Genomic DNA, 13420 nt, shown 5'->3' with positions numbered 1-13420 from the left:
AAACCAAAAGAGAAAATGCAGATATTACACTCATAAAAGAAATGGTAGACATATCAGTACTCTTAGTGCCAAGTTGTCTCAGACAATCTGCATTTAATGTGGGACAGTTCTGTGCAAAATGTGGGACACTGAAAAGTCTATGTTAAAAAGCCTCAGTCACCTTAATTCATGTAATGAAAACATCTCAGTTCAGTAACACTCAAAGCTAAATGTGCATTACCATGTTCAGCTATGTTACTATTTATAATGTTATTGTTGTTACAACAGAAGATGTTTTTCTTTAAATTGAAGTTAAATGCATCAATCTGGTGCACTTTGAGGTCAAAATTAAGAGATTTATGGATACAGCTCTCAACACTCATATGAAACAGAACTGTTATAATGTGTGTTGGAAGGATTTATTAAATGACTATGCATATTTTATTTAAACTTGTTTAAAACATATCTAAATAAATATGTGTGTCCCGGGCCAAGGAGCGTATTGAGCAGGAAAAAATAAGAGATGGAATGATGGAGCAACTGCGCTGTCATATGTGTGGGCTGGACCTGTATAGTTTAATTTATAGGAAAGGAGTGAACAGAGGGTAGAGTTGCACTAAAGAGACGCGTTACCATGGAAACCAAACAATGGTGTAGCTGTATTGAAGTCCGAGTGGAAACAGTAATATTTGGAGCGTTATGTTAGAATGAAACAGCCAGGTCGTGACTCACAAAAAAAAAGTGTTACTTCACTAACTGTAAGCTTGTCACTCAGAGTAACCTACAGTTAAATCAAATCAAATCAAATCAAAGTTTATTTATAAAGCATATTTATAATGCACATTTAAAAGCGATTTTTGGTCGGGCCAAAGTGCTGTACATGTAATAAATACTACAATCACATAAAGACACATTACTACAATCACAATAAAAGACAATAATCAAATTTGACCGGTCCTGTTTTAACTGCTATTACATTAACACAAAAACCATTAATCATCACCAAATTTCATTTAACACCCTTTCAAACTGTAAATATTGCATCAGACTACTGGTATACATGAAACACTGCGGTAAATATACAAAGAATAGACACTGAACATGTATTGCGTGTGCCAGGTGTGATTAATGTGGGGGGATGGGCACATAAGAGCGGGAAATGTGTCAAATTGTTCTGTGTGTGTGTGTTTGTGTGTGCCAGGTGTGATTCACATGGGGGGATGGGCACATAAGGGTGGGGAACACATCTAGAGTATGTGTGTGTGGGTGTTTGTGTGTGTTTTATCTGATCCGGATGCAGTGCCGATTCTAGAGTGTGTGGGGGCCCTAGGCAAACATTCACTGGGGGCCCTCGAACCAGCTTTTCATCACCACGCACAGCCGACAGCACCCCTGAAGGAAGGGGCAGATTTTTTTCTTTTCGGTTGTGTATTTTCAAATTCTAGCGTATTCGAGGTGGTTTCTCCATTCTTACCTACCCCACCTTTAATCTCACTATTAAAGTATCAAAAGTAAGGGGACTAATTTAGCAGGAAAATGGATTTCATATGTGTTATATTATAATACATGACATTATTGAATTGTCAATATTGTTGTAACAATTAGCATTTTACTTCAGTTACTTACTGCATATTGTAATCCACAGATGACACACACTGCTCCTCTTTGTGCAGTAAAGCATGTTCCCTTCCTACCTGCTCTCAGCCAGCTACACCCTATCAAGGTATGTGATGGTTCCCTCCCTTTTATATCTTCAGGTATGAACAACAACATGCTGGTACATGCAAAGGCTGCTTCCTCCTTCACTGCATTAAGTGAAGCAGAGCAGGAGGAGACTTGCTGTCTGTCAGATTACTTTACTCTACCAAAGATGTACGACTTGCTGTTGTTGCCCATATAAGCTGTGGACAGCCGGCAGTCAGGGCGCTGAATCGGTGTTAGACGCCACGCATCCCTTGTGCTCGCAAACTGTTTTCTGTTAATAACCTGGTTAACTCTTTGTTCTGGACATTGTGCGTGAAGTAATGTGTTTATTATAAGACTGGGCCAACAGTTTTACTTTGACCCTGCTCAGAGAGCTTTATGCTAATGTCACCGCAGTAAGTGCTGTTTTGGCTGTTTGGTCCTTAATTGTTTAACCACTAGATTCAGTGAGGTTTTGTGTGCTTAATATTAATCAAATATTACCCTAAGTAGTCCTCTTTTGCACCCATCTTGGCTCTGTGTTTAGTTGTTAATTGTATTATCTCTTCGATTTACACACGGCACGTCACACGTCTGTCCGTCCTGGGAGAGGGATCCCTCCTCTGTTGCTCTCCCTGAGGTTTCTCCCATTTTTCCCCTTTAAAGGGGACCTATCATGCAAAATGCACTTTTGTACGTCTTTTATACATGAATATGTGTCCCCGGTGTGTCAGGGAACTCACCAAGTGTCAGAAAACACAATTTCTCTCTTTTCCTCCATACCCAAATCTCTAAAAACAGGGCTGCAACGGATCTGATACAGACTGATCCAGATTTGAAATTGTTCTGACGTCAGAAACGAGGAGCTCCGCCTATATGGGCAACTCTCCACCTATCAGGAGGAGAGAGCCACAGCCATTGCCGTTCGAAAGCGCTGGAGACGCTGTAGTACATAGGCCAGGCCTGTAAGTGGTGCTGTTTGTCTGCCACAAAAGCAGCGAAGAAGACTTCTCACAGAATCAGCCCCTGCAAAAACAGGGCTAAAAAAGAGCAAATAGAGCGAAATGAAGCATGGCTAAAATGCATGATCTGTTTGGTATTTTGAAAAAGAAACTTCACAGACATGTATTATATAGGTATAGCCCTACAATATATTATTCAAATATAGCATGATAGGTCCCCTTTAAACTGTGGGTTTTTCTCTGGAAGTTTTTCCTTGTACGATGTGAGGGTCTAAGGACAGAGGGTGTCGTATTGTCATACTGATATTCTGTACAAACTGTGAAGTCCACTGAGACAAATGTAACATTTGTGATATTGGGCTATATAAATAAACATTGATTGATTGATTAATTAGAAGGTTCATTTGTTTGCATCCATTTACTTAGTGTTTTGTCATTGTGTCATTAAACCACTTGATTTTGTGTTGCTTCCCATTCCCCAATGAGTTGTGTCGTTGTTAGAGAGGTTCTTGGATGTGGATCCTAAAAGTGTATTGTGGGTATTGTTTGTGATGTCAGGCTGTATGCAGTTAGCCCTGAGCAGTTTGTGTGAGCAGCCACCAGAGGGCAGCATGGTGCAGGTTTGAACCAGCACCTGACAGGAGGCTGATGGGATGTTAAACCCAGCAAAGATAACAGCATGCAGCTCGCTCTGTAGTATGAAACAGATTGATACACATAAACAGAAAGAAATACAACATACAGTACAGGTTGATGTGTTGATGGAAATATACACAAAGGATGCACTCTGTTTAGTAGAGTGAAGTGATGTCTTGATTCATTTTGAGGTCCCTTTGAAGTAGTGTAGTAGTCTTGGGTCCAGGCTTGGATTTTCGTCATTTTAGGGGCAAGGCCATTTGGCCTTTGGTGTCAAACATTTTTTCAGGGCGCAAAGGCCACATGCCAGGGCACAAAGGCCATTGAGGGAAACATTTGGATTTGGAGCTTACAAATAAATAACTTCACTTTCTGATAAGAAAAACACACGAATGACATGGAAAACAAATCACTTTTTTAATATCAATAATGTCAAACATTATATCATCATAGAGGCTTATGCCTCCTTAGTATTACCGTATATAAAATGAAATACTCTACTTTGAATAATTAGTGTTTGGTATTTTTTCCATCTACTACTTCTCCCATTCACAAATCCAAAATCAAATCAAAAAATCTAAAATTCTATTAATATGTAACAAATATATTCCATTTCAGAGCAGAAGAAACAGCCTTCCAGGGTCAAACTCTGCACATACATCCAGAGGCACGGGAAGTTATTTTGAGTGGGGGTGCTGAGGTGCTGTCCGATGTGCTAATTACGCACTGGACAGCACGGCGGTGGCGGGGGTTGGCAAAACTACACACACACACACACAGTGGCATTACAATGGACTCCAGTGAACACTATTACGGGCACTATAGAGCACGCACAAGAGCGCGAGCGCACACACACACACACACACACTACAAAGATGTAAAATATTATTTTACCAACAATGTGGAATTTATAGCAGCAATAACCATAAAATAATCATTCAAATACCACAAACATGATATTGACCAATACAGATTATGCACGGCGGCAGCAGCAATAACCATAACACAATAACTCAAATATCACAAACATGATATTAACCAGTGTACAGATTATGCACGGCGGCAGCAAATAACCAAAAATGATTAATAATGCATGTTTTACCTATTTGAAGACCCCAAATGTGGACTTCTGTTCAGGGGTGTTGTCGATGAATCTTTTCATCAGTGGCTGGATGTCCATCCGATCAAGAATGTCACTGTGTACGTGCATTCCGAAGCCAGGTTTTGAGGCGGCGAAGGGTGGAGAAGGAACGCTCAGAGGAAGCAGCAGAGACAGGTAGACATAGACAAAGTTTGTTCAACTTTTCCACTTCTGTCAGGAGTTCCCTGGTTTGAGGATGCAGTGCTCCGATGAATCCTGCAACGTCTTGAGCTGTCTTGAGTCCTTTTGTCTTGGAGAGGTCACCCAGCAATGTGAGCTGTATATGTAGACGAGATTTATCGAACTGATCGGGCACCTGTGCAGCAGTGATCTCTCTCATGCCTGAGTATTCTCCGTTTGCGGCATTGATGACAGTTTGCTCTCTCAGGGCAGCGACTTGTAGGCCTTCTTGGTCGAATCGGCGATCCAGCTCGGTTGTCACAAGATCCAAGGCCTCATAGAACTCACGCCGCCACTGCTGCTCTCCTACATCAGTCACGACTCACGATGGCCTCTGTCTCCTCCGTATCTCTTAATCGGGCAGGGGTTCTGTTGGTTTGTGGAGGAAGGGGCATTTTCAGGTTGTTTCTTTCTGCACAAGCAGTCACTTTGGCAGTCATCTCCTGGATAAATCCATCTTCTCTCAGTCCATGCATCACTGTAGTAGCACACTCACACACTCCAGTGCCCCCTTCGCACTTGCCTTCTCACTTTGGAGAGCTCTGGCTACGGTCTCGCATGGTCCAAAAAGAGCCTCACAGCACAAAAGGCCAAAGTATGTTTTGACTTCTGTGGCTTGTTTGTATAGACCAGATACTTTTGCCCGAGTATCTGCCCTGACTGTCTTGTCTTGCTCAAGCATCTTCAGTGTCTGCAAAAGGGCTGTATATGAGGAGAGAACGCGTGAAATCGCCCTTGTGCGTACGGCCCACCGAGTCGGGCATAATGACAGCAAGTTGCAAACCGCCTCATCATCACCAAACATGGACTGGAACAGCATCTTGCGCTTTGATGACTCCCCGACCACCACTGAGACACTCCGTACAAAGTTTAATGTGTCTGCAACAACACGAACTTCCCTCGCCACTTCTTGTAATACCAGATCAAGTGCATGATTACTACAGTGCACGTATAGTGCAGATGGACACTGCTCTTTCAGTTTGGCTTGCACACCCGAGATGCGGCCTGACATATTCGCAGCACCATCGAAGCAAAATCCCCTGAGACGCTCCAGTGGCAAATTCAAGTGCAGAAAAACATCCTTTATGCAAGAAAAAAGTGTTTCTCCAGTTGAATCAGGTGCACTGTAAAATCCAAGGAAAGCATTCACTGCCTCAAGTTTTGAATCCACGTATTGCAAAGTAATGGAAAATTGCTCTGATGTACTTATATCAGTGGTCGCATCTGCAGTAAGACCATAGAAAGAATGCTCTCTCGCTTCGGACACGATTTCTCTTTGAACAGCATGGGCGAATATCTCCAGTATTTCATTTTGTACCGTGTCGGACATCCAGTTGTCTCTTCGCTGCAGTCACTACCGGCATTTTGGCAATGTAAATGTCCGCTCCATCATGAGTTTCCATAGGACCCCATCTCGATTGTTATGGCCTCTTAATGATAGTCCTAAGCTGCCGATGAATCTTACTGATCTGAATATTAGCTCTAGGACTGTTCTGGCCGTTGTTTGCTCTTTCTCAACAATCTCCGACAGTAGAGCATTAATGGGAGTGTTGAGCAGCGAAGAAAGCATTCTCTCCGATTCTGAGTGAATATCAGACAACTCGTGCTGGCTAAACTTTGTGGTTGCTTTACGCCAGTTACAAAAGCCTCCTACTGTAAATGAACTTGTCTTTCTGTCATTATGTCTTAAGCCCTTCTCCATGGCTTTGCAGCAGGTGAAGCAAAGAATGGTGTCTTTCTCCGTGACATAATGCACCCATTTCCACCGGGTAAACCAGCTTTTCTGAAATGACCGCTCGAAGTTCTCTGTCCCAATTTTCCTGGCAGTAAAACTTATGTCTGGTCGACACGGCTCATCAAACCCCAAAACGTTAGGTGTCGGGTCTAGCTTGTCAACTGCACCACCTGGTGTGTGGCCATGGCTAGCGTTAGCCACAGCTGAACTGCTAGCTCCAGTTTCCTCGGTGCTGCTGCTAGGAGGCTGGTGCTCATTGGTGGTTGTTGTGGTGGTAGACAAATGTCCTGCCCCTACATCTTCTAATTCAATATTTTTTGCAGATTTAGCGTTTTTAGAGAGATAAAATTCCGATATTCGTTTTTGCGCCATGTCAGTTACTGGTGTTGTGTGTCACGTTAAAAGTAGCCGACTAAAAACTAACAACAAACTTTTTTTCCACATCTTTATTATTTTTCTTCCCTGAGCCAAAATAATGTATTATATAGTTTTAAATCAGCATTTGAATAATAATATATAATATAAAATATAATCTCAGGCACAATGAAATGAAATAAATATATATAAAATAAAAAATAAAATACATTTGCAGTCAGGGGTGCTCCGCTCCATCAGCACCCCCCTTCCCGCGCCCCTGCATACATCATTCATCAGTGCACAGTGAAGCTCCAACATTCAAATGTATGAACAAGCAATACTTTGAAATGCTAAAGTGTGTGTGTGTGTGTGTGTGTGTGTGTGTGTGTGTGTGTGTGTGTGTGTGTGTGTGTGTGTGTGTGTGTGTGTGTGTGTGTGTGTGTGTGTGTGTGTGTGTGTGTGTGTGTGTCAGCCATCAGCTTATGTTTGACATCATATCTGCCATCCGCAGATCAGCAATAAAAGATGACATTAAGCGATGGCAGTAGCTGATCTAAATATGTTGTGATGGGCCATGTGAATTGCCCACATTGCCAACGTTCAGATCAGGGCTGGGAAATGTACTGATATTACTTAACCTGTTAAGCCCTGATATTTTTATTCAAAGTAATGATACATCTGTGAGTTGGATGTAGAAAAGTCAGAATCAATATAGATGTTTTTTATTTTAAAGAAAATTCAGATTTTACATAGTAAAAAACTGTAAATTATAGTGTTCGTCCAAAAATTCTTTTTTACTTATAGTGAAAACTACCCTTGGATGATGGTAAGGTAGACTAAAAGCTTTAGGAATCCAAAGTACAACACATAAGTACCCTGTATCAAGATTGATGCAAAACAAGTGACATTTGACCTTTTTAGAGAGATTTAGCCAAAACCACTCCACCTCTGAGGTGATTTGGGTGTAAATGTTTTTTTTTCTTCATATCTCTGGAACCCATTGGTCGATTTTGATGGTTGACACCTCTTTCTGACCGTTGGAGCCAATAGAATCGAAGGGGGAGTCCCCCCCACACACACGTTGTGAAACAAAAAGGTGGGGGCTTTGCTTATGTAATTTTGCATTAGAGTGGACCTATCTCTAGCTCTGACATCTAGAAACGGAAAAGCATGGATTATCCGTTTTATTGCTCATGGATTATCAGAAATCATTTCAAAGGGACACAGACACATTGGATTAACCTATGGATTAACTTCAGCAGCGTTTTTATCGTTTTAATGCCATTGAAGACCACTTTGGCGAGACCAAGGTCTGAATGTTAGCTACCTAGCGTCACCTGTCTGTTTTTGTTTATAACATCGCAATTTCGTATTTCAGTGATAATGAGGGTACCCATCGATTCTGTGTCACCTCACGATGTGTATCGATGTCATGGATGTGGAGAAAAGATAAATAATAAGGTTTTGTGAGTGATTTTCGGTGCAGCAATCTGTTAGCATTTTTCGCTCGTTGCTAATTCAGAGGCTCAGTGTTAGCATTGTGGGTTTTCTTTTGAAAAAAAATAAAAAGGATCAGTTAGATGAGTTTCTTCCCGTTACATGGATATAAAACATTCATAGTTTATTAAATGAACATGCCCTCAGACACTGTTTCCTGCAAGATGTTGCGGCAGTGCCCCGGTACCGGGGTCTCTCGGGCTTAACAGGTTAAAGATAAAAGGTTCAAAGATCAAATGGTTTTATCATCATATGCACAACAGTTGTAGTTTAGTTTTAGCCAGAATTTGAAGTGGGGATAAAAGTGCCAGTACGCCCTTATTCACGTATTAGCATGTGTATCAGTAAACAATTATTACAGTCCTTCTCAGTCTGCTCCAGGTTTAATTACACTGCCCTTCATTTGAAATACCAAAAATATATCTATAGCAGGGTTTCCGTTAGCCGGTAATTACTGGTTTTTAGCTGGTAAAATGTATTAAAAACCGGTAAATTCAAAATGTCCGGTAATAATTAGGGATGCTCCGATCGATTGGCCGCCGGTCATTATCGGCCGATATTCACTCTTAATAGTTTGATCGGTGTATATATATAAAGGCCGATCAGGAGAGCTGGATCTGATCGATATGGACATAAACGCGAGTGAAGTATAACCGGACGCAAGAGAGCGATCGGAGATCTGATCAGCTGCTGAGTCTGACGGAGATACGCAGCTCTGCATAATCACCTGAAGCCCCGCCCACTGTTTAGCGAGCTGCATGAGAAACTGACGGGCTGTCAGGAGAGAGAGAGAGAGGGAGAGAGGAAAAGAGAGGATCCGTTTTTCCCGTGTTATTATCCAAAGTTAATGTAAACTTTTGAATAATGTACTTCATCTACTACAAGTAGTTTGTTTGAATGTAACTATTATGTTGTTTGTGGAATCTGAATTTTTCGATCTGTTACGATTATAAACTGAAGCAATATAAAAATGACTCCCATTAACTGAGTTTTAAACATCAGCATATCCGGTCATAGTCCGGTAATTACCTGCTAACGGAAACTCTGCTACACAATTCTTATTATTATTATTGAAACATGACCGGTAAGTTTCAAATGTGTCCGGTAAAATAAATTCTGTCCAGACATTTGACCGGCGAGAAAAAATCACTCAGAGCTCACAGCTCCTTATATATGTTCAGAAACTAGACAAAAGTTAAACAAGTACACACCACAGACTGTCTGTGTCATGGCGAGTACAGTCGCTGCTTTATTTATGTCTGTATAGGCCGTTGTTGTGAGTGTGGACGGTCGGAGCATATATTGAGTTAGTTTAGCTAATCTCCATCTAGAAAACACGCAAAAAAAGGTTTTTCGTCTGCCGTCTGTCTGCAGACTTGCCAAAGCATTAATTCATGGTTTTTACTAACCGGTATCAGTATGTTGTTACTTCGGCATCATTTTGAAACGTGTATTACAATTAAATCACGGTCAAATATGTTCATCTTGTTGTAGTTGTAGCCTCCTTGCCAGCGATTCTCTCTCTAGTTTAGCAAACTCAGCCCGACTCAGCCCTGTTTGTTGGCCCCGATTTTTTTTTGTCGGGCCAGAAAAGAGGTGAAAAAGTACCCCCGGGCCGGAACTAGGCCTAGTGGAAGCGCAACCAAAAACGGGCCCGGCACGACACGGCACGCTTAAACAGCGCTCCGCGCCATGGTGGAAATACCCCATTAGAGGGCTGAGTAGAGTCCCGGCATCCTGTACGCAAATAAAAGTCACGATACGCCAACAAATAAAATGTGGAAGTGCCGGTACTGCGTAGCGGTGAATAGTGGCCCACACCGACCACTGGTTTTAGCAATAACAATCTAAGACCCAGGCTCCTCCAACAGTGCGACTTTGGAAAGAAGTGGAATAAAGCTGTGAAAGTGACACAATTGTTTACATAAATGGTTAACATCAATTATGCCAATCACAGCACTTCCCCTCTCAATAAATGAAAAGCTTGTTCTGTTTATTCATTATTTTATAAGATGAGTGATTCATGAATGGCATTTTATGTAAATTAAATATGTCTTATCATAAAAAGTAACATGTAATAATGGATTATGATGGACGACGAGAGTATAGTAATGTGTACAGCAGCTCAAGTAGCTTTTATAAAAGTTATCTTTGAATTTGTGCTTGATTAGAGTTAGTGTCAATTCGTGGAGTTTTTGTGTCTATTTGTTGAGTAAAAAGGTCTAATCAAAATGAGAGCATGGTTGGACATGATTACCAAATCATTGAAGTTAACTAACGAGCTGTTTTCGATTATTTTCAGTTCATTCGGAGCGATGACCTCTAAAGGCAGGGGGACGATGGAGGTGGCGGCGCTCGGACGGCCTTTCGGTCTTGGGATGTTGTACGACTGCCGCAACGACTCTCTCGTCCCTGGTGAGGAAAAAATATCACCTTTTTTAAATACAGAACAACAACATTTCTTTCATTCTTTTTGCCCCCACAAGGAAACACACAGATACAAAGTTATGAATCAGTTATTCCAGATGTCTGGTTGATAGCATGGATTTTACTTTTGTGATGTTGCAGAGTTGGTTGAAGCAGGTTTGGACTAGCTTGTTTATGTGAGGCCCAAGTTCAGATTCTGGTCAAAGATCACACCCAGGTTTCCTGAGTAGGGTTTGACGTTGGGGGGCCAGGGTTCTGATGCAGGATTTATGTCAGACACAAAGTTACCAGGAACACTAAGAAAGTCCTCTGTTTATATGAATTTAGATGAAGAAAGTTAAGTGACATCCATACAGGCAGTAATGGAGAGTACCAGTGTTGTAGTCAAGTCACCAATTCACAAGTCCAAGTCACTCTTGAGTCACCACTCTTCGAGTCCAAGTCCGAGTCACCTAGGCAGAGTCGTAGTCGAGTCCAAGTCCGAGTCACCCAAGGAGTGGTCGAGTCCGAGTCATCATTACCTGTTCGAGGCCGAGTCCAAGTCCGAGTCACCCAAGGAGTGGTCGAGTCCGAGTCATCATTACCTGTTCGAGGCCGAGTCCAAGTCCGAGTCACCCAAGGAGTGGTCGAGTCCGAGTCATCATTACCTGTTCGAGTCCGAGTCCAAGTCCGAGTCACCCAAGGAGTGGTCGAGTCCGAGTCATCATTACCTGTTCGAGGCCGAGTCCAAGTCACCCAAGAAGAGTTCAAGTCAGAGTCACAAGTCTTCATGTATTAATCTTCGCGGATATATGTGTTGAAATGTAGCTGCTCCTCTACATTGCTTTTATCTTGTCATGTTATACTAATGTGTCTATTGAACTGCTGTGAAGCGAGTTTGGCTACAATTCTTGTAATAGGTGCTATACAAATATATAAAGCTTATTACCAATATTAATATTATTATTATTATTATTGTAAATGACCTTTAATATGTCTAACTATATTTAAAACTCGATCCTTAGAGTAATGTGTTACGGAGCCTTCTCTTCAATCATTTTTCCACATAACGAGCATTTTGCGCTGCTCTTTCCCAATGTGGAAGCAGAATGTGTGAAAGCATACAGCACGATGTGGGGTGTGTCTCTAGACATCTTTAGACTGGAATAGCGGGGCCCAGTACGTGAACTCGCCTCGCAGGTGCACACGCCAGGATAGAGGACATCAGACTCCAGAGAAAACTTGCTCGAGTCCAAGTCGGAGCGTCAATGTACAAGTCGAGTCCGGGTCATCGAGGGGGGGGGGAATTCACGAGTCCAAGTCATCGTGCGCGAGAATTCACGAGTCCGAGTCGCGTCAATCAGTGCGCCACTCCAGTCCGACTCGAGTCCGAGTCCGGGACTCGAGTACTCCATCTCTGGAGAGTACTAATATTACCAATCACATTTAGTCTAACTGAAGGAGTAAATCTGCGTGTCGTTAGCGTAACAGTGGTGAGATTCAGGGAACTACACAGGAAGCACCACTGAGGGAATCCTCATCTTTGTTTCAGTATAGATAACAGACAGAGGCCTGACAGAAAGTAAGAAGTTGGCATTTAACAAAGGATTCTTTAAAAACATAGAGCAAGACAAGCAACAACTTGGCCCCAATTCTCTTCAAATATTTTAATAAACATCCATCAGTGCATGAGCCAAGTATCAGCTTTGGTGTCCTGATGGGGGGCATCCAGGTCTCATTTTAATTCAGCATGGAGACCAGCTATCTAGTATACTCCAGACGTTGATGAAAAGGGACCATCTTAATTTTTGACCACCTGTAGAAGCCCAGATCCAACTGTTTCCTGCTGCACAGGAAGGCATTTTACTTATATTTTGTTATATGACTTTCCCCTAAAGATAGTGTGTATTAAGCTTGGTTCTTTGTTCTTCTTTTTCAGGAATCACTTTGTGGGACCGTGAGAACCTTAAAAAACATACTGAAGAAAGACCACAGAGCTATAATGATTGTGATATGGTTGCATCTGAATCAATTGAGGACAAATCTTCAGCACTAAATGTTGAAGCATCGCTGAAGGCAAGTTTATTGGGTGGACTGGTAAAGGTTGAAGGATCAGCCATATACCTCAACGATAGTAAGACTTCCAAATATCATGCCAGAGTAACACTGAAGTACAAAACTACCACAAAGTTCCACGAACTGTCAATTAATCATCATGGAAGAGACAATGTGATACATCAGTATGTCTTTGATCAAAGAATAGCAACACATGTAGTCACAGGTATCCTTTATGGGGCTCAAGCCTTCTTTGTCTTTGACCGTGAGGTGTCTGTCAACGAGAACCATAGAGACATTCAAGGCAACTTGAAGGCGATGATCAAGAAAATTCCCTGCCTTTCAACAGAAGGTGAAGGATCGCTGAAAATGGAAGACGAGGACAAAGAAAATGTTGAGGAACTGTCCTGCAGATTCTTTGGAGACTTTGTTGTTCAGAAACCTCCTACATCCTTTCAGGAGGCAGTAGAGGTGTACCAAAGTCTGCCAAAGCTGCTGGGAGCCAACGGGGAAAACGCAGTACCAGTGAAGGTCTGGCTGTTGCCTCTGACATGTTTAGATTCTACTACCACTAAACCCTTCCGTCAGATAAGTATAGGATTAGTTGAAGAATGTCAGACTGTCCTGGAGGACTTCAGTGACCTGGACATGAGGTTCAATGATGCACTGAGAACCCAAACTGCACAGCAGTTCCCACAGATTGTAAAAAAACTCAAAACCTTTAAACAGAAGTGCTCTGAGTTCAAACTGGAATTCCAAAGAACCCTGGCAAAGAAACTGCCATCAATC

At 42.0% G+C, this 13420-nt stretch overlaps 1 protein-coding gene across 2 annotated transcripts in view; it reads left to right on the top strand.

Annotated features, from left to right (window-relative positions):
• Positions 1–10460: 10460 nt before the first annotated feature.
• Positions 10461–13420, top strand: part of LOC117474907 (stonustoxin subunit alpha-like) — a 70606-nt gene continuing 67646 nt past the window's right edge. The window contains exons 1-2 of one of the 2 annotated variants that reach the window (XR_004555130.1): positions 10461–10585; positions 12516–12687. Coding sequence is in view for 1 of the 2 variants with exons in the window: in XM_034120937.1 (XP_033976828.1) it covers positions 10486–10585 (100 nt within the window). In the remaining variant the exon portion in view is untranslated. Of the gene's footprint in view, positions 10586–12515; positions 12688–13420 lie in introns of those variants that run through there. The other variant, XM_034120937.1, reaches the window with a different exon arrangement.

This window comes from Trematomus bernacchii, unplaced genomic scaffold (genome assembly GCF_902827165.1).
Source record: "Trematomus bernacchii unplaced genomic scaffold, fTreBer1.1, whole genome shotgun sequence".
Taxonomy (NCBI): Eukaryota; Metazoa; Chordata; class Actinopteri; order Perciformes; family Nototheniidae; genus Trematomus; species Trematomus bernacchii.
The sequence above is the reverse complement of the archived record's forward strand: the minus strand, read 5'-3'. Positions and strand labels throughout refer to the sequence as shown.